Source organism: Helianthus annuus, chromosome 6, assembly GCF_002127325.2.
Source record: "Helianthus annuus cultivar XRQ/B chromosome 6, HanXRQr2.0-SUNRISE, whole genome shotgun sequence".
Classification (NCBI taxonomy): Eukaryota; Viridiplantae; Streptophyta; class Magnoliopsida; order Asterales; family Asteraceae; genus Helianthus; species Helianthus annuus.
The window spans coordinates 30,681,325-30,705,348 of record NC_035438.2 but is presented as its reverse complement, the minus strand read 5'-3'; the positions used below and the strand labels follow the sequence as shown (position 1 = coordinate 30,705,348).

General features: G+C 39.7%; 3 protein-coding genes across 3 annotated transcripts; 1 reads left to right on the top strand and 2 right to left on the bottom strand.

The window, feature by feature from the left end:
• Positions 1-4,773: 4,773 nt before the first annotated feature.
• LOC110905901 (axial regulator YABBY 4) lies at positions 4,774-6,172 on the top strand. Its single transcript, XM_022151319.2, has 6 exons — positions 4,774-5,010; positions 5,145-5,282; positions 5,377-5,518; positions 5,621-5,669; positions 5,752-5,827; positions 5,952-6,172. The coding sequence occupies exons 1-6, from the start codon at positions 4,819-4,821 to the stop codon at positions 6,063-6,065; spliced, it is 711 nt and encodes a 236-aa protein (XP_022007011.2). The 5' UTR covers positions 4,774-4,818; the 3' UTR covers positions 6,066-6,172.
• A 1,050-nt stretch (positions 6,173-7,222) lies between these two features.
• LOC110903745 lies at positions 7,223-8,362 on the bottom strand. The gene is made up of 2 exons (XM_022149527.2): positions 8,198-8,362; positions 7,223-8,111 (listed from the first exon to the last, which is right to left on the bottom strand). The coding sequence occupies exons 1-2, from the start codon at positions 8,353-8,355 to the stop codon at positions 7,361-7,363; spliced, it is 909 nt and encodes a 302-aa protein (XP_022005219.2). The 5' UTR covers positions 8,356-8,362; the 3' UTR covers positions 7,223-7,360.
• Positions 8,363-8,390: 28 nt separating this feature from the next.
• On the bottom strand, positions 8,391-19,182 carry LOC118479531 (protein FAR1-RELATED SEQUENCE 5-like). The gene is made up of 4 exons (XM_035974091.1): positions 19,033-19,182; positions 17,764-18,820; positions 8,556-8,828; positions 8,391-8,416 (listed from the first exon to the last, which is right to left on the bottom strand). Exons 2-4 carry the CDS (start codon positions 18,491-18,493, stop codon positions 8,391-8,393), a joined length of 1,029 nt encoding a protein of 342 aa, XP_035829984.1. The 5' UTR covers positions 18,494-18,820; positions 19,033-19,182.
• Positions 19,183-24,024: the final 4,842 nt, after the last annotated feature.

Genomic DNA, 24,024 nt, shown 5'->3' with positions numbered 1-24,024 from the left:
ACAGGACATCGAAAGTCGGTGTTTTGACGGTGGTGGAAACGTAATTTTTATGGAGAAGTGCACTGCGTTCATATTTCAGATTCATGCGCCGGGACGTCGGTCTAGGGTGAGGTGCTTGGCGGTGAGGGATGCATCATCCAACGTCAATAGTCAGGTCACCCGGTGTAGTCTTGACAGCATCTACCGACGCGCGACAGTTCCGTCACCGGCATCTACCGACGCCTAGTAGTTCCGTGACCACCATATACCATTACGCGTCTGAACCGGCTTTTAAACCGGACGGAATCTACGGAGAAGCTGTTCGATTTCACGGTTTGTTTGAGAACCTGATTCAGATACACAACGGTCTCTTTGCTTCGTCCACTAGAACTATTTGTGTATGCATTTGTTACCAAAAGAATGCATACACAAATAGTTCTAGTGGACGAAGCAAAGAGACTGTTGTGTATCTGAATCAGGTTCTCAAACAAACAGTGAAATCGAACAGTTTCTTCGTAGATTCCGTCCGGTTTAAAAGTCGGTTCAGACGCGCGATGAAATAACCGATTCTATTCCCAACTCACGACATTGCCTTGTATTTAAAATCTCAATTGATGAAGGGTTTGTCATAAGAACAGGTTCATCAAATCGAGAATCAACTTCTTCATCATATTTTTCATGCATTTCCATTAGCCACAGTTGTATGAAGAAACTGTTCGATTTCACGGTTTGTTTGAGAACCTGATTCAGATACACAACAGGTTCGTGTGAATCTAAGTAATAATATGTAATAGTTAGCGATTTAGTGTGTAGGGTTTAGGGTTTCGGCTATGTATTGTATTACATTTTGTATGAAAGTGTTGTGTTTTGTGTTATTTTATCAAACAATGTTCACTTACATTTGCGTTTTGGATTATAGAGAATTTTACGTTTTATAATAACTCTTGATAAAAAAAAAATGTAGAAGTTTTATAATACTAATTAAAAAAATGGTGACGTTGTATAATAACACTTGATAAAAAAATGTAGAAGTTTTATAATACTAATTAAAAAAAATGGTGACGTTTTATACTAAGAGTTGATAAAAAATGTAGAAGTTCTATAATACTAATTTAAAAAAAGTTGACGTTTTATACTAAGACTTGATAAAAAATGTAGAAGTTTTATAATATTAATTATAAAAAATATTGACGTTTTATAATAATAATTAACTAATAAAAATGTTGCCATTTTTCTAAATATATTAAATAAAAAATGACATTTATATACCTTCCTTTTATAACAATAAATAATAATAAATATAAATGTTTATATTTTTTTTATTTTAACAACAATTTAAAAAAATATATATAAAGTTTTTTTTAAATAATATTTCATCCCAATGAAAACGCACACAACCCCTCCAATTTTATTCCACACAAAAGAGCCAATGATTGGGCAATCATTGGCTGACACCCAATCATTGACAATTAATAGGATGTGTGAAAAAGTAACCAAAAAGTAAACGTATAGGGCAATGAGGGGCTTATCAGGTGGGTCCATTTTCAGGCGTATAGGGCAATGAGGGGTGTATAGGGTTAGGGGATGTGTGGATAAATTTAGGGGATGTGTGGATAACCAGACCCTTAGTTAAACCCTAGTGACTACACGTATATGGTATAGGTAGCCTTAGGGTTGCAAACGATCCGAGCTACTTGCGAGCTACTCGAGCTCGGCTCGGAAAAAAGCTCGAATGAGCCGAGCTTAAACGAGCACGAGCTTCGCTTATCGAGCTCGAGCCGGCTCATGAGCCTAAACGAGCTATATGTTTATATATTTTTTATTAGTATATTAAACATATATTTATATAATAATAATTACCATTTATATAAGGGTTATTGGATTTTATCACCCTCAACTATTCGCTATTGGCCGCTGGCACTCTCAACTTTCATTTTGACTCCCACCACTCTCAACTTAACACTTAATGTGTTGTGTCACCCCATCGTTAACTAGCCACTAACTTGGTTAGTTTTTTTGCTTACATGGCCCATTTTTTTATGACATGTCCTGTTTTTTATGAGGTGGCAAGATGACGTGGAGCAAAAATCTGCTTTTAATCTAATTTAAAAATAAAACAAAATAAATTTTTTTAAATATAAAGCCCCACCCCCTCCTCTCTCTCCTCCCCTAAACACCACCACCACCATCACCCCCACCACCTCATACCACCACAACATCCTGCAACCGCCACCGTATACTCGAACAAACTCAAATTCTATGTCTGACAAACTCGTTCTTCATCAAATTATGTTGAAATTTCCAGTGAGTTGACCGGCTACAGATTCTTTGTCCCACGTGGTGACCCGAATAGCACTGCATAAAGACGGTGAACACTCGACAAATTCAGAGACAACCAACATGCTTGATTTGTCCAGATGAGGCAAGTGTTGTCTGCAAACGATGTATTTATACGGTACAAAATTCATATTGTCCCTAATTTGGTTTTTCCGTTGACGTGAATGTGCTGAATAAACTAAGAACAAATTCAAACATTGATTTGTCTGCAGATTCAAACGTGATTACAACGTTGATTTAGAACATATTCAAACGTGAATGCCTTGAATAGATTTAGAACAAATTCAAACGTTGATTTATAACAGATTTAAAGGTGAATGCCTTGATTTGTCTGCAAACATTGACTTATCTCGTTGTGGTGAAGATTTAGAACAGATTCAAGCTGGCCGATGTGAATGCCCTGATTTGGTGTTTCCGGCAAGAGATACAGAACGGAGAATAAAAGGAGAGAAGATGATTTTGTGTTTGCGGCTGTTGAATAAGTGGAACAGGGTTTAGGTTTTTGTGATAAAGTAAGGGATTTTGTAAAACAGGCCCCTATAGTTTAGTGATTGTTTCAATATGAAGTTTAAACTTTTTATCTCACATATCGACTTGCCATGTCATCGCCACGTTGGATAAAATAGTCAAGTAAGCAAAAAAAATCTAACCAAGTTAGTCGCTGGTTAATGACGGGGTGACACAACACACAAAGTGTTATGTTGGGAGTGGTAGGAGTCAAAGTGAAAGTTGAGAGAGTGCCAGCGGCCAATAGCGAATAGTCGAGGGTGATAAAATCCAATAACCCTTTATATAAATATAAAAAATAACTAAATTATATGTATAATAATAATAATAATAATAATAATAATAATTATAATTAATATAAATTAATTAATAAATACTAAACGAGTCGAGCCCGAGCCGAGCTAGAGCTTGAAAAATTACCTTCGAGAGGAGCTCGAGCTTTAGAAATAAAGCTCGAATCGAGCCAAGCTTGAGTTTTCATATATTAAACGAGCTCGAGCCTGATCGAGTTCGGGCTTGACTCGGCTCGTTTGCACCTCTAGGTAGCCTCCTCTATATGATTGGAATTATGCATTGTAAAACCCTTATTGATAGTATTCTTTAGAGAGATGAGAAATGTGATAACTACCTTCTTCTTGAAATGTGCATGAAATACTTGGATTAAGTTCTTTACGTTTTTCATACTATATAATGAGGAGAGAACAAGGTATATGCATATATCTTGAACTATAGGTCAAAAAGCCTTTAGGGTGTAAGCATTCACATCCACTCTACCAAATGTTATGAGTGGAGTTTTTGTAGTATAAAGAGTATAAAAAGTGGTTGTGGGTGGAGGAAAGAGAAAATGTTACTGTTCATCTGTATATTTGAGTGGACACTGTTCACTCCCTATAATTTTTTAATATATTTTGAAAGTGGTTGTGAGTGGATGAGAGAGAAAAGGTAATGATAAAGGTATAAAAATATATTATTTAATTGAAAATGAGAGAGAAAATATAGTGTTTTTTTAGTGTAATTTAGGGTGAAAATATGGTGGAATGGATGTCAATGCTCTTAGGAGTGGTTAAATACTTGAGAGTGACAAACTAAAAAATCAACCAATGAGGGTGTGCCATGTCAAAGTGATAAACTATGCTCAAAAGTGTTGGCAATGGTTAGACACTTGGTGAAGTTAGTAAACTATTTTTTTTTAAAAAAAAAAAAATGTGTGATTGGTTGAGATTGGAATGGACCCCACCCCACACTAATCTCTCTCTCACACTACCCTCTCTCTCTCTCATGATTTCCGAGTGGCATCCCTTTACCGCGTGATCAACGAAACGGCAGCGGCAAAGGGGTCGGTGGCGGTGTTGCCACGCGGCAAAAGCCTTTACCGACACCCTTTGCCGCATCACATTGGACACCCTTAGTTAATCATCCGTGCATTTGGCTTAATATGTGGGCCCTTATAAATCCACATGTTACATTATGTGGTGGGAGTGGATAAAATATGACATGAGAAGGAAGAAAATCTCAGCACCATACCGAAGAGGGCAGGCAAGTGTTTCCGCTAATCCTGAATTGCCGCATTAGCCCTCCACCTCGCTTTTACCTCCTGCTTCTCTTCTTCCTTCTTTGTTTAGTTTCATCTCTAGTAACCCACTCCCAAAAAAAAACTTTCGGTTGCTCTATTTTCGAAGTGTAAATTTTACTGAAATTTTTTATGTATTGACCTTCCCCTTACCCCCCCTCCTATTTTTTTTCCTTTGAAACTTTCGGTTGCCTATTTAAAAGTTCAAGATTGGTATGAATCAAATCATAACTGATTGATTATTCATCTCATTTGTTTACTATATTCTTTCTTAATTCTCACAAACTAACTCACAAAACAAAACTCAAGAAAAAAGCAATGACCAAGATAAAACCTAATAATATAAGAAGATGACTCCTAAAAAATTACAAGCTAGGTACCATGAAAATGACTACATTGTTTCATTAAATGTGAACGATTGAATAATGCCTATGTTTCACACTCTTATATTTGTACTTAAGTATGTGAATGTGTATGCAAAGTACACCCTACTCCAAGTTCACATCTCTATCTCTCTATTCCCCCCTGAGATGTCAACATTGAACCATGTTGTAGACCTCCAACTGCAAGAACAGATCTGCTATGTGCAATGTGGTTTCTGCACCACAGTTTTACTGGTAAACATACTGTTTCATTTCACTTCACTTCTTTCACTCAACCAAATTACAGTTTATTTTTTTCATATCGGCTTCATCTCGTTTCGATTTCACAACATCTATCCATTTACCTGTATATTTGTCTATGCATGTAGGTTTGTGTACCATATAGGTGTTTATCTATGGTGGTTACAGTCAAATGTGGCCATTGCACAAGTCTTTTCCCAGTCAACCTGATGAGATCCGCTTATTTTCCTCTCCATGTCTTTTCTTCTGTTGATAACCAAGAAAATGTATGTTATTACATTTCATTTCAGTTAGTATGATATTCATCATATGTTATGTTCAAAAGGCTTATGCTTTTATGTATGTTTCTCTCACATGCAGCCAAATGTGGAAGCTTCCAAAGAAGATGAACAAGTTCCTGAACCAACCTTGAGCAAACATAGCTCTACCCCTCTCATATCATCATCATTGTCATCACACGAAGACGACGAAGATGATCTTGAAGTTCACATCGTCAAGAAGCGTAAAACTTTACTCGAATCTTCTTTATATTCATCAAGAACTAATAGATCTTTATACATATATCTTCATGATGAACTCATATAATTTATGTGTTTGTTTGTAGCACCGGGAAAGAGGCAACGTGCCCCATCTGCTTATAACAAATTCATCAAGTAAATTACTCACAAAAAAGTTATATAATTATTTGGGGCTGAATTAATAATGCTTAACTTTAGCTTAAATGTCTATCATCAGAGAGGAGATCAGAAGGCTGAAGACACAACATCCTAACATGACTCATAAACAAGCTTTCAGTGCAGCTGCCAAAAATGTATGATTTTTCTTCTTTTTTCCCCTCAAAGTACGCCCCAAATGTATATTTAAGGAAACAAGCACACACACATGATGATAAATACCATGATTTAGTTGAATGTGAAGTTTGTCTCTTGTTTCAGTGGGCTCACTCAGTACCACCAAGACAACAAAATGAAGAAGTCAAATCAAATGGCTCAGATGGTGATCCCACATTGATGATCCAGGAGTGTGGTGGTTCGGACCGGACGTCTTAAGTTACATATCTGAAAGAATGCTAGGTGAAGGACATTTTGAAGATTAGAGAATTGATATGATAGTGACTTTAGTGGTTAAAATTTTCTTGTGCATATAGGTTTATCTTGCTCCAAAATTGCCATGCCCTATGTGGCTATGAGAAGTTACTGCTTTATTAATTTCAGTAGTTTAAATTAGTTTGTGTCTTGTTTATGAGATATGCTATGGTAAATGAAAATTAAGATCAATTACTTTACTATGAAAAACCATCTAAACTTGAGTTTTCTCTGATTAGAATTACAAAAAAATAAGTCGTTTTCGAGCTAGTAAATGTCATGTTAGCGACTTGATACTACCAACGTTGTATGAAAAGATAGAGAAAATTGATTACAGCTTGGCATAGATAGGAGCATGGCATTCTGTTGCAACAACTTGCAGGTTCCTTCACAAGGCAAGGGTTTCTTTAAAAAGAAAGTATTTGAGGCATTCTTTTTCCCTTTAAATGAGTTGTTCTTTCCATATTAAGAAGGTGTTAGGGGTTCAATAATGTAAGTCATAGCTGGCTAGCTAGATGCTCTTTAGGGTTTGAAGTGGTTGTGATCCAAGAGGTTCAATAATTCTCAAAGGCTCCGCCTATCCGGACACCCACTGCGCCTAAATCCACACTTTTTTAAACCTAGACGCCTCGTATAGACCTATACGAGGCGTCCATGCACTGAATTCGATGGGTGTACAGAGGGTGTCAGGCACGTTGTTTAAGGAACCCTATACGCAGGGTATGGGGCTATACGAGGCGTCTATGTTTGGTGTTTTTTTTTGGCTGAAATGAGGGGTGTTTTGGTGGGTTTTGGTATGGTTTTTTGGATAGTTTTTGAAGATGTGTTTTTTTGATGAAATTTTTTTTGGTTTTAAAAAAAGTTTTTTTTTTCTTTTTTACACTATAAAAAGTTGTTGTTTTTTAAAAATTAACTATTTGCCTTTAAAAATCGTTCTTTTTTTATTTTTAAAAAGTGTTGTTTTTTTTTTGTTTTTTAAAAATCGGCTATTTAAATATATTATATTGTTTTTAACATTTTACTTTTTAAATATTATTCTTTCGATTAAAATTTTATTTCTTTCAAATATTGTTTCCGTATTATATTCAGGGGGTTATATTGTTTCCGTATTATCTAAATTTAAGAGAACAATCATTGAGTAACCGAATAACTGAAAACAAACATAAATATGACATATATAAGATAACTGTTTACATCCATAACAAAAATATATAAGATAAGTTTGTACATCCATAATAACAATAAAAACAACAACAGGTCTATGCATCCAAATCCGAATCTGAATCCTGATGATGCTGCTGCGGCTGGTGCTGCTGCTGCGGCTGGTGCTGCGGATGTGGAGCTCGAACCGGTGGAAGCGGTATCGGGGGTAATCCCTCTCTCTCTCGTCTATCCTGCTCCGCCCGTACCAGCCAACCTACCAAATCGTCGAGCCTGTCAAGCCTGGCTCGTACATCCGGATGTAGCGCAGCTCCTGGGGCACCACCTCGAATAACGTGACGTGGAAACTGAGGTGCCCCGGCAGGTGGCGGTGGCTGTGGCCCCGCTGCACCGTCTAGATCCTCCGGAGGGTCCTCCACGGGCACTACATCAGCAGGATCTGCAGGAGGATGAACGGGCTCGAAATGCTCTGGTAGGGCCTCCTCTCTCCATACGCCCCCGTCGCGGTTTTTAAACCGCGGGCCAACGGGGAACCTCCTGATAACCCTCATCCCCCATAGCGACTGCATACCCATCCGCGTCGGCATGATGGCCGGCGTCCGTAGATGTGGGTCCTGCTGTGGTACGAGGCCCAATGAACGGGCAATGACGGTCACGTATGCCCCGCCATACAAAAATCCGCGCTCCTGCCGGTGATGGCCGGAGGCGAAGTACTGGGCTAGACCGTGTGCTAGCGCGCACGGCCTCCTATACAACAAACAATATAGGAAAAAAAGATCTGTGGTCGTACACCACTCACGGCTGTAGCCGCGCGCTGATATAGAAGTGGCGAGCAAATGGTGCAGATACCTGCAGATAGTGTTAGCGAAATATAAAAACAGAGATTAATAAACAGTGCATATAATCACAATAATTGCAATAATAAACGTACATACCTGTATAGTGGGTCACTAACAAACGACACCCTCCCCTTCGACTTATCATGCTCCCAATGATCCGCCCCCGCAATCACCTGCCAAAACCCTACAAGAGTGGGTTTTTCAACCACCACTAGCCCCGCTGTGTAAATCTCAGTCTCGATCTCCTCCTGCATGTATAAACCACAACGCACCGCAAACTCTGCTAGCGTCATCGAACGCATAACGCCAGCAAGCCTGAAAGAAATCTCAGGCGGATGGGGAGCACCTGGGTACGGAAGCTGCACTGGCTCCCCAGGAGGGTGAAATGTGAATGACGAAAGGAACTCGACCAGCAGCTCCCTGTAGGTCGGCGTGTGCGCCAAGTCAAAAAGACGATGCCACGGCGAATCGATAGGTATAAACCGACGCACTCTCGGCGTCTCAGCAATCTCCTCCATCGCATCCCAATCGATCGATGCATGCGATCCAACGTGCATCCTCCTAAGCTTCTGGCAATGACGGGCGGCGTCAGTGCCGTCGGGAAACTCTAGATACGGATGCCCCTGCAGCGTATCCACAGGCGGCCGCTGTCTACGTCGTGGACCCTGCTGAACCGGCTCTATCTGAATGTCACCGCCCGGCATCAGATCGTCCTCCATAATAAATACTGTATACGTATACAAACAATAATAAATAAAACAATAATAAATAAATAAATAATTAATAATAATAATAATAATAATAATATAATAATAATAATATAATAATAATTAATAATAATAATAATATAATAATAATAATAATATAATAATAATAATAATATAATAATAATAATAATAATATAATAATAATAATATTAATATAATAATAATAATAATATAATAATAATAATAATATAATAATAATAATAATAATATTTAATAATAATAATAATGATATAATAATAATATAATAATAATAATAATAATAATAATGATATAATAATATAATAATAATAATAATAATATTTAATAATAATAATAATGATATAATAATATAATAATAATAATAATAATATAATAATAATAATAATACTAATAATAATATAATAATAATAATAATATTAATAACAATAACAATAATTAAGAATAATAATAATATTTAATAATAATAATAATAATAATAATAATAATATAATAATTAATAACAATAATAATATTAATAACAATAACAATAAAAAAAAAAAAAAAAACAGACCCTCGTATAGCCCTCGTATAGGGCTATACTCGGCGTCCTGTTCTACAAGTTCATCATCATCATCAACCTCAAACCCCCAAAACCCAACAAAATTCAACTTTTAGGGCAAACCTACGGTCTAAAGGCATAAACGAGACAAAAATACTTAACTACGGGATGAAATACGTACCGGTGATGCTTCGATTCTTCAAAAATACGGTTGAAATACGTACGAGGCGTATAGATCAGAATGCAGCGTATATGTGTGTGTTTTTGTTTGTGTGTGTGATCTGTGTCGTCTAGGCCCCCCCCTGTGTTATACGAAGCCTAGACGCCTCGTATAGATCTATACGAGGCGTATATGCTTTTTGATAAATGACCATTTTGCCCCTGTTTAACCCTCAGTATAGCCTTTTATCAGGGGCAAAATGGTAATTAACCATTCCAAAAAGATATTTCTGAAATGGTTAATTACCATTTCGCCCCTGATAAAAGGCTATACTAAGGGGTAAACAGGATATACGTAAGTTTATGCCTCTTGGGAAGGGTTTCGCTCTGCTTTGCTCGTCGGTGCCTACTCATCTCCTCGCCGGACCTTTTTCTGGTTGGCTTAGTGGGTCTGATACCAGTTGCTCCTACCCCGTTTTAGTTGCTTGACTGGTTCGAATCCCATTAACACTTCTTCGAAGTTGTGTCTTGGCTTGGAGGTGCAGTTGTGTTCCATGGAGGTCAACATAACTAAGTTGTTTGTCTCAAATCTCCCTGAAGGATGTACCCCCTGGGAGTTAAGGAAAGGGTTGGAAAGGTTTGGGGCAATCACGGGATCTTACGTCGCTAGAAAGAGAGACAAAGGGGGCTGCAGGTTCGGCTTTGTAAGCTTTAAGGATATTAAGGATAAGACAGAATTTGTGAAGAGCTTAGCGGGGGTCAAGCTGGGTGATAACAGGTTGAGAATCAACATTGCAAAATTCGCGGTTGAGAACTCAGGGGGGGCGGGCCAACAGGAAGTAAAGGGAAGCAAAAGTAAGGCTACAGGCATATTCTCAGGTGGTAAACCACAGCTCAGGGACGGGAGGAGTTATAGCGATGTGGTAGGCAAATCCATCGGTGGTGGCGGACCCAGCTGGGTTCAGCAGCCTGAATTCATTCAGAGGCATGAAAAATATGTGGTGGTTCCGGATAAAACGGGTGCTTTCTCTTCTTTGTTCGGATTAGCTCTAGTGGGGAGGGTCGTGAACTTGGAGACATTGGTAGACTTTGATAAGTTGCTTAGCATAGCCAAAGTCTCTGTTGCCAACATTCAGTATATGGGAGGATTATCGTTGCTCATCTCGTTTCACGACGTAGAAGCGGCAAAGAAGTTTTTGGATTCCAAAGTTATTTGGGGACCCTGGTTTTCAAGGTTGGAACTATGGAACGGGCAGACGTTCCCTATGGAAAGGGTTGCTTGGCTAAGGATTATTGGCATTCCTATCCATTTGTTTGACCCTGAAGTCATGGTCCAGATCGGTGAGCAGTTCGGTAAAGTTCTGCATTCACCTAAGTTCGTTGAGGAGGATTCGGATGTGTCGGTCTGCAGTGTTGCGGTGTTAATAGGGGATGTTGGCAGGATTAACGGTTCTGTTAAGTTGTTTTGGAACAATAAATCCTATCGTATTTGGGTCGAGGAGGAACTCGAAGTTTGGGTTCCGGATTGTTTACTTTCTTCAGGGAGGGATGACGTGGGGCCGGAGTTGTCATCGCCGGTGGTGAACATGCAGAGTTCCGGTAGTGGGGGTAACGATGAGTCACTCAAGAGGGGCGATAAAGGGGAAACTGAGGAGTCCGTTGGTATTAATGTGGATTCCCCCCATGCAAGTCCTGTCCCAATGCAGGAGGAAAGAGAAAGTGGTGGCGGTCTCGAGGAGCATGTTGGTCTGCATGGGAACTTGAGGAGTCATAATTCTGTGTTGCATGAGGTAAGGAAGTATAATATGGATAAGGGGGATAATATTGGGACTGATTCACAAGAGTGGGGCCAGAACAATAGGGCTGGTGGGTCAAACTCTGATGGGCCCAATCAAGGTTTTAATGTGGGAAAAGTGGGCTCTAATAGAATTGGATTTAAGCACCCTAGGATCCTGGCCCAGTCCAGGAAAGTGAAAAGCAAAAGCTCTTCTCCACCCGTGTTGAGGCCACTTAAGAGAAGTAGACAGCAGATGGACGAAGAATTTTCCTTCCCTTACCAGATCCCGGCGACCGCCCCTGTGGATTTATTCAAGCAGGTTGACTCCTCTTCGCATACTTCTGGGTTGGATCTGAATAGGAACGCTGCCGAAGGACCATCGTCTGATACGGTGAATGAGGATACCGCGGTCCCGGATAGTCTGTGTTCGGACCAATCAAAGAAATATCCAGCCGGTTCTTTGGAGGCCATTCAGAAGGAGGTAGAAGCGACAGTCCACGTGGGAGCTCTTCTCGGTGTTAATCTTAAGGATCGATCTGATGTGTTGCAGGATTTATTCGGGAACCCAGGTATTAATGAGGTGGCTCAATGAATTTCCTTTCGTTCAATATCCGTGGTTTAGGGGGTTCTGAGAAAGCGGGTTGGGTTAAGAATTTGAAATCGAAGCTTGGAATTTCTTTTATTTCCCTCCAAGAGTCCAAGAGGGAGTCTGTTTCGGTGGCAGACTTGGTTGGGATTTGGGGAAATAACGGTTTTGATTTTGATAGCGTTGGCTCTGTGGGCTTATCCGGGGGTTTGGTTTGCTGTTGGGACAAGTCAGTCTTCAGTAAAATTGGGGGAGTGAAAGATAGGTATTTTCTTCTGGTGAGGGGCAAGATGTTGGGATCTGGGGCTGTGATTAATGTCCTCAATGTCTATGCTCCTCAAGGGGTGCCGGCTAAAAAAGTCTTGTGGGATTCGTTAGTTCAGCTGATTTCTAGTTTCGATGGATGCTGGGTTGTGTCGGGGGATTTTAACGCGGTCCGTTTTAGAGAGGAGAAGATGAACTGTTCGTTTAAAAGTGCATGTGCCTCCAATTTCAATTCTTTCATTTTTGAGGCTGGTCTTCAAGAGTATAATGTGATTGGGAGCAGGTTTTCGTATGTATCGGCTAATGGATTCTAGAGATTTGAATGAGGAGGAGGAGTGGGTCCTGTTGGAGTGTAAAAAGAAATTGAAAGAAGAGGAAGAAAGAAAAAATAGAGATTTGAAGCAAAGATCACGAATTAAATGGGCTAAGGATGGAGACGAGAATTCAAAATTTTTTCACACTATGATCAATTGCAGGAAAGCGTCTAATGTCATCCATGGGCTGCATGTCGATGGGGTTTGGGTGAGTAAACCGTCTTTGGTTAAAAAGGAGGTCTTTAAATTCTTCAGGGAGAAGTTTGTGGAGAAATGGGTCAATCGGCCTCGCCTGGAGTGTATGGGCATTAATAGGGTGTCGGTGGCGGAAGCCCAGGAGCTGGAGTCGTGTTTCACCAGACAAGAGATAAAAACCGCTGTGTTTGATTGCGGGGACGACAGGGCCCCTGGTCCAGACGGGATTAATTTTCGGTTTGTCAAGCACTTCTGGTCTATTTTGGAAGACGATTTCTTCAATATTTTGGTTGACTTCTATGAGTCTGGGGTAATAAATACAGGTTGCGGCTCTTCGTTTATAGCTCTGATCCCTAAGATTAAAGACCCGCTTGGCCTGAAGGACTATCGTCCTATCAGCCTCGTGGGGATTATTAATAAAGTCATCTCCAAACTGTTGGCTAATAGGCTGAAAAGAGTGTTGAGTTCGGTTATTTCCCATTCCCAATCAGCTTTTATTGGTGGGAGGTATATTCTAGACGGGCCGCTAATCATCAACGAGGTGCATAGCTGGGCTAAAAAGGCGAAGAAGAAGGTATTCTTTCTTAAGATTGATTTTGATAAGGCCTACGACAACGTCAACTGGAATTTTGTGGTGGATATTTTGGATCAAATGGGGTTTTCGAGTAGGTGGTGCACATGGATTAGAGGCATTATCTCCTCGGCTAGAGCTTCGGTATTGGTAAATGGTGCACCCACCTTTGAGTTTAAATGCTGCAAAGGGATGAGACAAGGGGACCATATATCCCCCTTTCTCTTCGTGATCGTGATGGAAGCATTATCGTTTTTGATATCTAAGGCTTGCGGCTTGGGGGTTCTCAAGGGAGTGGTCCTTCCTAACGATGGTCCATTGGTATCTCATTTGTTATTTGCGGACGATGCTATCATGATTGGGGAATGGGACAAGGATAATATTCTGAATGTGGTGAGAATATTGAGGTGCTTTCATGCGTGTTCAGGGATGCAAATCAATTACGGGAAATCGAGTATCTATGGGCTTGGTGTGGATGACGACGCTATTGAAGAGATGGCTTGCTTGATTGGCTGTAGGGCCGATAAATTCCCTTTTAAATATTTGGGTTTAACGGTCGGGGCAAATATGAACAGGATCAACAACTGGAGACCTCTGTATGATATCTTCGAGAAGCGTCTATCTCTGTGGAAAGCTTCTTTGCTCTCCTTAGGGGGCAGAGTCACGTTAATTCGGTCTGTTCTCGAAAGTTTACCGTGTTATTTTTTGTCTCTCTATAAGGCTCCCGTCAAAGTCTTGGAGGATTTGGAAGGAATTATCAGAAAATTCTTGTGGGGGGGATCGAATGGTTTGAAGAAACTCTATTGGGTTGCTTGGGATAGAGTCGCTTCGCCTAAGAAGATGGGAGGGCTTGGCTTGCATAAGCTCAAGGAGGTTAATTTGGCTCTTTTAGCTAAGTGGGGTTGGAGGTTCAAAACGGAAAAAGATAACCTGTGGGTTAAAGTGGTCGGAGCTATCCATTCGGGTGGTTCGGCATGGGACTTCCTTCCTAGGAGGAATTCTTTGGGGGGAGGGGTGTGGTGCAAAATCGTTTCGGTGCTGAATAAACCGATCGTGGAGAACGTTCCTTTCCGTAACTTCTTGCGGGGTATTGTGGGTTCGGGAGAGAGCATTCTTTTTTGGTTGGATCCGTGGTTGTTTGACATCCCGCTCAAAGATAAATTTCCTGACTTGTTTCGGCTGGAAATAGTGAAGAACTGTAGTGTTAGCGACAGAATAAGCGGGAATGGGTTATGGTTGTGGAAGCATGATGTGGATACGGATTCTGAGAAAAAAGAATGGGCTGAGTTATCCACAGCTTTGGGGTCGGTCTCGTGTTCGTCTAGGCCGGATAGGTGGGCATGGTTGGGTTCTGGTATGGAGACTTTTTCGGTTGCCGCAGTCAAAAAGCTCATCGACGGATCGAAAGATTTCAGCAGCCGCTATGTGATGGAGTGGTGTCCGTGGGTTCCGATAAAGTGCAATATCTTTATGTGGCGGGCGGAGTTAGATCGCATCCCGACGGTGGAAGCTCTTTCTAGGAGGGGGGTGTTGGTGGAGAATCATGGCTGCAGTTTTTGCGAGGATGGGACGGATTCGGTTTCCCACTTGTTCACGTCTTGCCCTTTCGCCATGCAGCTCTGGGAGAAAATCTCTCTTTGGTGCCGGCTCAATAGATTTATCGTCTTTTCGTTCAGAGATCTGATGGAAGTTCATAACCTTGGGCCGAGATCGGAGTCGGAGAAGAAGGCTATTCAGGGGGTTATTTTCACTGCTTGTTGGTTATTGTGGAAAGCAAGAAATGACGTCCGGTTCTCGAATAAGAGAAGAAGCATCGAAGATCTTTTTTGTGAAGTTCGTTCGGTCAGTTTTGTGTGGTTTAAATATAGACGTAAAAAAGGGTTGTTAGATTGGAATGATTGGTTTAGATTTGTAAATATGTAGTTGTTGTTTGGTGGCTGGCCCGGTCTTCGGGTTAGTTGTTTGAATGAAGTTTTCCTTTCAAAAAAAAAAGGGGTAAACAGGGGCAAAATGGTAATTTAATAATACATTTTATTAATTAAAAAAAGAAATGGGGAAAAAGTAACCGCCTCAACTGTACTCCTCGTACAGACCTGTACGAGTCGTCCATCTTTGAAATTACCTTTGAGCCCCTGCTTAGTGGCTATACTGGGGGCATATCAGGGGTAAAATAGTAATTAACCAAAAAGCTTTTCAAAATTCAAATTCAAAATTCAAATTTAAACCGCTCAAACAGACGCCCCGTACAGGTCTGTACGAAGCGTCCACTTTCAAAAAATTCAAATTTTGAATTTCAGATATTCAAAAATTAAATTTTCAAAATCCCGCTCAAACAGACGCCCCGTACAGGTCTGTACGAGGCGTCTGGTTGGTGTATAATTACCTTTGAGCCCCTGGAATAAGCCTAGATTGGGGGCATATCAGGGGCTAAATGGTCTTTTGTGCAATATTATACGAGGCGTCTAGTCCTATACGAAGCGTATAGTTGTATTTTTTTGTAGAAAAATTTAAAAAAATACTATTAATTCCAAAAAAATACTATTAATTCCAAAAAAATACTATTAATTACAAAAAAAATACTATTAATTACAAAAAAATACTATTAATTACAAAAAAATAGTATTAATTACAAAAAAAATACTATTAATTACAATAAAATACTAATAATTACAAAAAAATTCTATTCATTACAATAAAATACTAATAATTACAAAAAAATTCTATTAATTACAATAAAATACTATTAATTACAAAAATCATTCTTCCGTGTAACTATCTATGTAATTAAGACTGGGGTTTGATCTTGGCCGAGGATTCATTATCGATGTATACCATTCTAGACGTGGCAAGTACATATCTTCCCATTGTTCTGTATGGGGTCTTCGGTGGGTCAACCATAGTCCGTGTGCTGGTGGCATAGGATAATCCCCTTCCAGCTTAACATGTATGAAGTGGTTCTCGTTAACATGTGTAAGCGTTATGAATAATGGTTGTTGATTAGCCGGAGGACTTAGTATTGGGAAGTAAGTGGAACTCGCACCCATGGTTGTCGTTAACAGGTGCACCCCGATACCGTACGTTTGTGCAATAAGAAGTCCTGCAAAGGGGAAGTCCATCCAGTGATTCTCCCCACAACCGGCCACTGAATCCCAAATTAGGCCCTGACGATGCGTGTGAAAATAACCATCAGCCCATGCTTCAAATATTGGGAACCAGATCGATTCGTTCTGATCCATTTCTTGGACAAGGTCCCTCCTAATAAGCCCCCATGAACTCTGATCCATCCCTAAGCCCACAGCCACAGACCGAAACCCACAATGACCGTCCGGCATCACATCTCGTATGCACGAGACGTACGGATGGAACACTGGCGGAATGTCAGACTTAAACCGTTCGATGATTCCCACGTACTCGTCCCCAATGATTAAAGGAAAACCGTGATCATCTCGTGTCTCTTTCTTCTTAGAACTCTTTGAACGGCTTAGGGTCGCTTTGGGTTTTTGGGACCTTATAACCGACTGTTGTGAGGCCTGAGACGGAACGTACGAGCTGTGGCGAGGTTTATCGTACTTACTTTGTCGTGAACCTTCAAAGCACGTGTTTGCATCACCGAAGGAGCTTCTCCTCAATTCTTCATCTATACGAGAGGCCTCGTCCAACCTTTCTTGTACCTGCTTTGTTGTTGGTCGGCCACGAGTATTTTGTTGGACAACCGGTGGTTTCTTGGTAGATTTCGTTGGAGTCAACACCGCTTTAATCTTTGAAAGCAGGCTTTTTTGCTGAGTTGGGGGGTGCGACTGTAATTGTTGTCTAACAACATCTAGCTCTTCGACCACGTCAAGTGAGTCGTCTATCAATTTACAACTTTGGAAGTTAAGTTTCCGCCAGAAGACGTCTATGTCTTCGAGTTGAATCGGACGCTCTGCACGGTTAAAAACAATATTGTTTAAGTAAAATGAAAAAAGGAAATATATCACACAAGTGTTGTACGTTCAACAATTATTACCTTCACGCATGTACTTTTCTATCCTACAAGCACAGGGCAACCCACAGCTGTGCCACATTTGGCAACCACATGATGAATTAAAGCGCTCCAAGACATCTAGCCTCCTAATTGCCTCTCCATGCAACAAGTCAAGGGCTTTGTGGGATACTTTTCCAAGTAGGTGTTGAAACATCGGGTGTTTGTGGTGTTTCATTGTTTTTTCGATGCTTTCTCGAAAAGTCTTCCTTATTTCACCGAACTGTGTCTCAACTATATCCCGGACACAACCAACTATACGGTCCAGCGAGCTCCTATCTTCGACGTATCTCTTTAAGTTGGCATGTTGGCTCTCAACTCTGTTTGTAGTACGATTACCAAAGTTGCGCCTCTTATCAGTCCACGCAAAGACAAACATCTCCTTATAGTCTTTTAGCCAGTTATCGTACACGTATTTGAAGACTCCTAAAAAGTAAAAATAATTTAATAAAATTTGCATAGGTGAGTCGTATGTTATTAGAAAAACTTACTAGAACGTTTGCACTCCACAAGTCGCTTTCGCATGTTGCGCAAGTGGTAGTCGTAGATGGGTATGGATGGAGACTCAATCAATGAACCCCAGAATGACAAAAATGTCTTCCAGTCGTCGTCTGTGAAGGCACCCTTGCAGTGCTTCATAACATTCTGTTGTATGTGCCACCTGCAAAGAAGCCTGGAGGCGTCTGGAAATACTTTAGCACACGCGCCCATAAGGGCTAGGTCTCTATCCGTTAAAATCACACGTGGCTCCATACATTCATCCAACATTGCCTTAACCCTCTCAAGCACCCACACAAAGTTATCACCCCGTTCTTTACTAACAACGGCATGCGCGATAATAAACGATTTGTTGGTAGGCGTCATACCAACAATCTGGATAAAGGGCATATTGTATATGTTTGTCTTGTACGTTGCATCGATCATCATGACGTGGGGGAATGCACGCCACAAGACTCTCGAGTCCCGATGAAGAAAGAAGATCTCTGTTACGATCTCTGTTCCGGGTTCTTCCCGGATCTCGTAAATAAAGTCGTTCTTCATCAGCACATTTTCTAGTGACTGCATGGGAGTCAATCCTTGTCTTTGTTCGGCTCTAATCTTCGCTACAACGTTTTGAACGTCTTTCTGAACATGAAACCTGTCGGGGTCCTGCTTCCTTATCGTTTGAAATATTTTGCGCGGCTCCATGTTTTGAGCTGTCAGCTGCTCGATCAGTTTCATTTCGCTTGGAGTAAACCTTCGCACAAACGCGTGGGCCGACAGGTCCTCACAAAGTTCGTGGTTATGTTCAATTGTTCCGTCTTTTATCTCCCAGGTTTCATACGGGTGGTTTCGGACAGCCAGCAGGTAAAACGGGCAACCGGTTTTTTTGCTTCCAGCTTTTCTAAGTGTTGCTGTACTCTGATGCTCACCACCACGATCACATTCAAGCCATACCCTCCCGGTTCTTCCCCCGATTTTCTTTGATCGACGGGTGACAATAACGAAACCATCCGCATTTGCTATTTCTTGTATCCGTTTCTTTAGTTCATCTAAGGAGTTGAAAACCTGTAACATCGACAATATTAATAATAATAATAATAATAATAATAATAATATAATAATAATAATAATATAATAATAATAATAAAATAATAATAATAATAATAATAATAATAATATAATAATAATAATAATAATAATAATAATAATAATATAATAATAATAATAATAATATAATAATAATAATAAAATATTAATAATAAAATAGTAATTTATACCGTCTTTTTTAAGTACAGACTGTCCAGAATGGGAGGTGCTTCACCACCATATCTACCATATCCACCATAACCACCATATCCTCCAACGTCCGAATTGTTTTGATGAACATAAGGAGTGCCCGGGGAAATGAATTGCTGATGATCACCGTCTCCTCCGTATCCACCGTATCCACCGTATCCCCCGTATCCACCGTATCCACCATATCCACCGTCTCCTCCGTATCCACCGTCTCCTCCGTATCCACCGTCTCCTCCGTATCCACCGTCTCCTCCGTATCCACGGTCTCCTCCGTATCCACCGTCTCCTCCGTATCCACGGTCTCCTCCGTATCCACGGTCTCCTCCGTATCCACCGTCTCCTCCGTATCCACCGTCTCCTCCGTATCCACCGTGTCCTCCGTATCCACCGTCTCCTCCGTATCCACTAGCATGGTATGAGTCATCTACACGGGCTGTTTCATCAACAGGAGGATGCTTGTTCAAATCTAGAAACGGGCTGTTTTGTTTTCCTTGTATACTAGACACAACCTCCTCTTGCTCATTAGAATCGGGAACGCCAGACTCCTCCAAAATAGACAACCGTATCATCATTAGTAAATAATAAACGAAAACAACAAGTAATTAAAACATTTACGCTAATAACTGTTACCGGAACGCTTTCGTGCCTCCAATTTTCGCTAGAATATTGCCCGAAGATATAGTTGCCGTTCCAATATGATGACATTTCAACACTCCGGGATGATAATAACGCAAACACAAATAAAAGAACAAACAGAATGTGAGTGTTTGTTTGTTGAAACCTCGGATGTGGACCAAGAACGCACTGTAGGTTGCATTTTATGGGAGCTAAAGACGCCTCGTATAGGTCTTTACTCCCCGTATGCCTTTAAGTCATGTCAGACATAGTCTCTTCATAGTCAAATCGGTCAGTCCAAGACGCCTCGTATAGGTCTATACGAGGCGTCTAAGGGCCTTCGTATTGGCCCCTCGTACAGGCCTAGACTCCCCGTATAAGTTGACTGATGTGACGTTGTACGAGGTGCAGAAGTTGGTCGGGAAAAGCAACCCTATACGCTTCGTATAGCCCTATACGAAGCGTATAGGAGGGTGTGGATTTAGGGAATAAGGTGTCTGAATATGTACATTTATGAGTGACAAATGATTGACAGAAACTTCTTGTGCCGTTGTAAGTCAAACCAAAGTTGCTAGTTACTTGTAATATTGATTGTTAATCGATAAATATTAAAATATATAGATGAGCATGGGAGGATCTTAATTAGTTAGGGCCAAGGGAGCCTTGGCCCCCTCTTGTTTTTTCACTTCAAAATATAAATGTTACCGAAATTTTTTTATGTATTGAGTCTTCTTCTTTAAAACTCTTCACAAATCTATATAAAAGAGATTCATTTACATACAGTATTATTTCTGATCTTTCGTAACAGAAATCACATCTTCATTATGTTTCCTAATAATCAAGCAAGTGTTGATGAAAAACCGTTTCCTAATAATCAAGCAAGTGTTGATGAAAACCTTGAGACAGATTTACTTCTTAAGTTCTTATCCAAATCCTTCATTATTGTACATTTGTACATTGTTTTTAATCCCTCAAATTCTTGTGTTACATTTGTCAGACCACACAAATACACTTGTTGGTCATCTTCATGTAATCATGTTGCTCTGCATGTAACAACGTTGATTTTATCCTTTATTTGGTTATTATTGTATTCTACTGACTCATAAAAATAATTTTTGGTTTTTTGCTTGTTAAACCATCGACGTTAAACTGAGTTAGTACACATGCAAAGAGCTTCACTTAGTGTATGAAATTTGTACCAAACACAAAAACCCACCTATAGTCCACCAATAAATCAATAATCCGATATACATGCTTTCAATAAGATTGAGTACTTTGACTTAATGTCTTTATTTTGCTCCTAAAAAACTTGAGTTTTCATTGTGGTGATTTTCTCTCGGTTTTGAGGCAGTCATTGAAAATTTATACACACTAAAAGGTTAACTCTATGAAAGTGGTGTTTTTTTTTTTTTTTTTTGGGAAAATCACTAAAATTGCCATGTTGACTAAAGGAATTATCAAAATAGTCATGTAATGCGTTGAATCACCATTTAACTAGAGATCGATACGTGTTTTTGGCGCAGGAGAATGAAAAAGTGGCGCAGGAGGTGATGGCACATGAGAGACAACACAAGAGGAGATTCATATTTGAGTTATGGCGCAGGAGGTGATGTGTTGTGCCATATGGCGCAGGAGATGAAATTATGACGCAAGAGATGAAGGGTTGGCGCAAGAGCAATATTAGTATTATTATTTTTAGGTATTAGGGTTATTATTAGGGTGGGTATTGGGTAGCCTAGCCTTAGTTAGGCATTAAATGATCACCCATGCTTAAACAAGACAACGTTAACCAATATCCAACCATGATAATAACTAGTTAGAGGTACTGCTACCTAACAAAGGATTATGTAATTTGTGTCAGTACCTTGAGATAATACCTGAACATACTAGCAACTATATTAACTGTTACGCAACTAGCAAGAGGTGAGTTTTATGTATGCTTTCCAAACGTGAACACGCTTGTCCTAAACTGTAATAATATGGCATAACTGTTGTATGCATGTACATAACCTGTGCACTCATACACACGATATTTGTAGTCCTTATACGTGCTGCTGGGCGGGATTTGTCTGGTACTACACCGGTCGGTGTATGATGATGTGTCACGTGTTGACGTGTTGACGTTGGGTTATGATGATATGGGTGGGTACAAAGTCATGGTGAAATAATGTGATTTATAACTCATGTATATTCATAAACTCACCAATTATATTTGACGTCTTTTAAGCATGTGTCACAGGCAATGAGGCATGAACGTGAGCTATAGCCCAGGCTGATAATAGTGCGATGGAATAGTTTATCTCAGACTCTTTATAGTTGGTAGAACTGTATATCCAGATTGTGTAATCTGGTGAAAGTTTTGTAATGTCAAACTAGGCTTAGTCTGATCAAATGTTGTATTTCAGTTTTGAGACCTTGTAAAGTAAGTTGTTATCAATAAAATAAGCACTCTTTGTATCAACTGTGCTATAGGGAATCTTTATCGGTGAGGTGTCACAGCCGTATGGCGCAGGAGACGAAAAGTCAAGACTATTCTGATAATATAAAAAAGCCCAGGCTATTTTCATAAATTTCTTGGTCAAATGGGTTGTTTTGGTGATTTTCCTGGTGTTTTTATATGGATTTAGTAGTGTTCTTAATTTAACTTGCTTTTTAGTATCGTAGGAAGAGTTCACCACCATATTCTTATTTTCGGTTTTTAAGTTCTATTAATATGGATTCTTGTTGCGAGTTTTTAGAAGGTGTTTAAAACTGTTGTACAATTTTACATCTTTGATGTTGGTAATTTTGGTGATACTGGATTAACTTGTCCACTAAGTTGATCTTACTAAAAACTAATCGAGTTAGGAGATGCGGGAGCGATTGCTCGTTTTATTTTAATATAATTGGGTATATATTTTAACGGTTTCGTATATATAAATTATATTTGTTTAGGGCCTGTTAATATATGATTGGGCGTAATGGATGATTTAAATGAATGGTTCTCAATTAGTGGGCTTTGATGGATTTATGAAGTATGCCTTTAATATGTGGATTGGATTGGATCATGGTGAATGATCTGATTGTTCTAAAACCCAAAACCGATTGATACATGGTTCGTATATAATTTTCGTCGACGTTTGTACGCGATGGTTACACAAGTCGACGTGTAAACAGGTTGTACGGTTTCAAGATTTCTCATTTAATCTCAAATTTGTTCATGAAGTGTTCTGCACATCTTATCATTGGTGGTAGTACCATTAAATAGGTCAATCTGAACGTAAATACACGATTAGTGTAGAAATCTTCATCTCATCTTTTTGCAATTGGTTAGTGAATCCCTTAAATAAAAATTTTAAAAACCCGTATATACAAATATAATAATTATTGTATGCTAGCAACACCAACTCTTTATCATATTCTTTTAATTCTTTAAAAAAAGTACTTGAAAAGTGTCATGTGAAACTGACCTCTAGTTATGTGTATTCTTGAGTATCGAAGCAACTAAACTTCTACATTATCACACCCGTAAAAATAGGATCTAGAATACGGATCATGCTTCTTCCGCATGGCAGATGTAGCACTTTCTCTTTAACCCCAACTTTACTTTGGGCAGAGGAGCATCAAACTAACTAACCAAGTTACAAAAAGACCCCTTAGACTTTACAATATTTTCTTCTTTTTTTTTTTAAGGTGAACTTTATTAAAAACCGAAAACACCAACCCAAAAACAGGGCAGCCACAACAAAGACAAAACTATATAAATACAAATTTACACTAATCCGGCCACAATAATGTTTTAACTTTGACCTATTTTTGACCCAAAAAAATCCTAACGTCTTGACCTCGGTAATGATGTGCCCAAAAAAAAATCCTAACGTCTTTAGACTGGTGGGTGTGGCCAAGGGGCATTGATGGCCCTTTAACGCCGGGTACACCACCCCGAGTTGGCGTTTTGATGGGCGTTGCCCGCTTGGCATGGCCACACCCCTTCCACACCCCACTTTTTTTTTGGTGTGGACTGGTGAAGCTCACACCTGCTACGTGTCAAGCAATACCACCAACCCAAACTCTTCCACACCCCATAGGTCTTACGCTATTTTCTAAATGACACCCTATGCTTTAAAGTATCTTTAATCATTGGTAACATACATGCCATGTGTTTCTGACATGGGTTACTAACTTTAAGAAATTAACATTAGCATCTCCCCACCCCAAACAAATGTTGGTAAAAGACTTTCACAAGATCTAACAACAATCTTAAAAGTGGATTCATCATGTTTTTGGGCCCTTTTTTTTAACCAAGGGAGTTTTTCTTTTTCAACTATACGGGGTGAATCAGGGTTATTTTTCGTATATTATAAAAAAAACACACCATA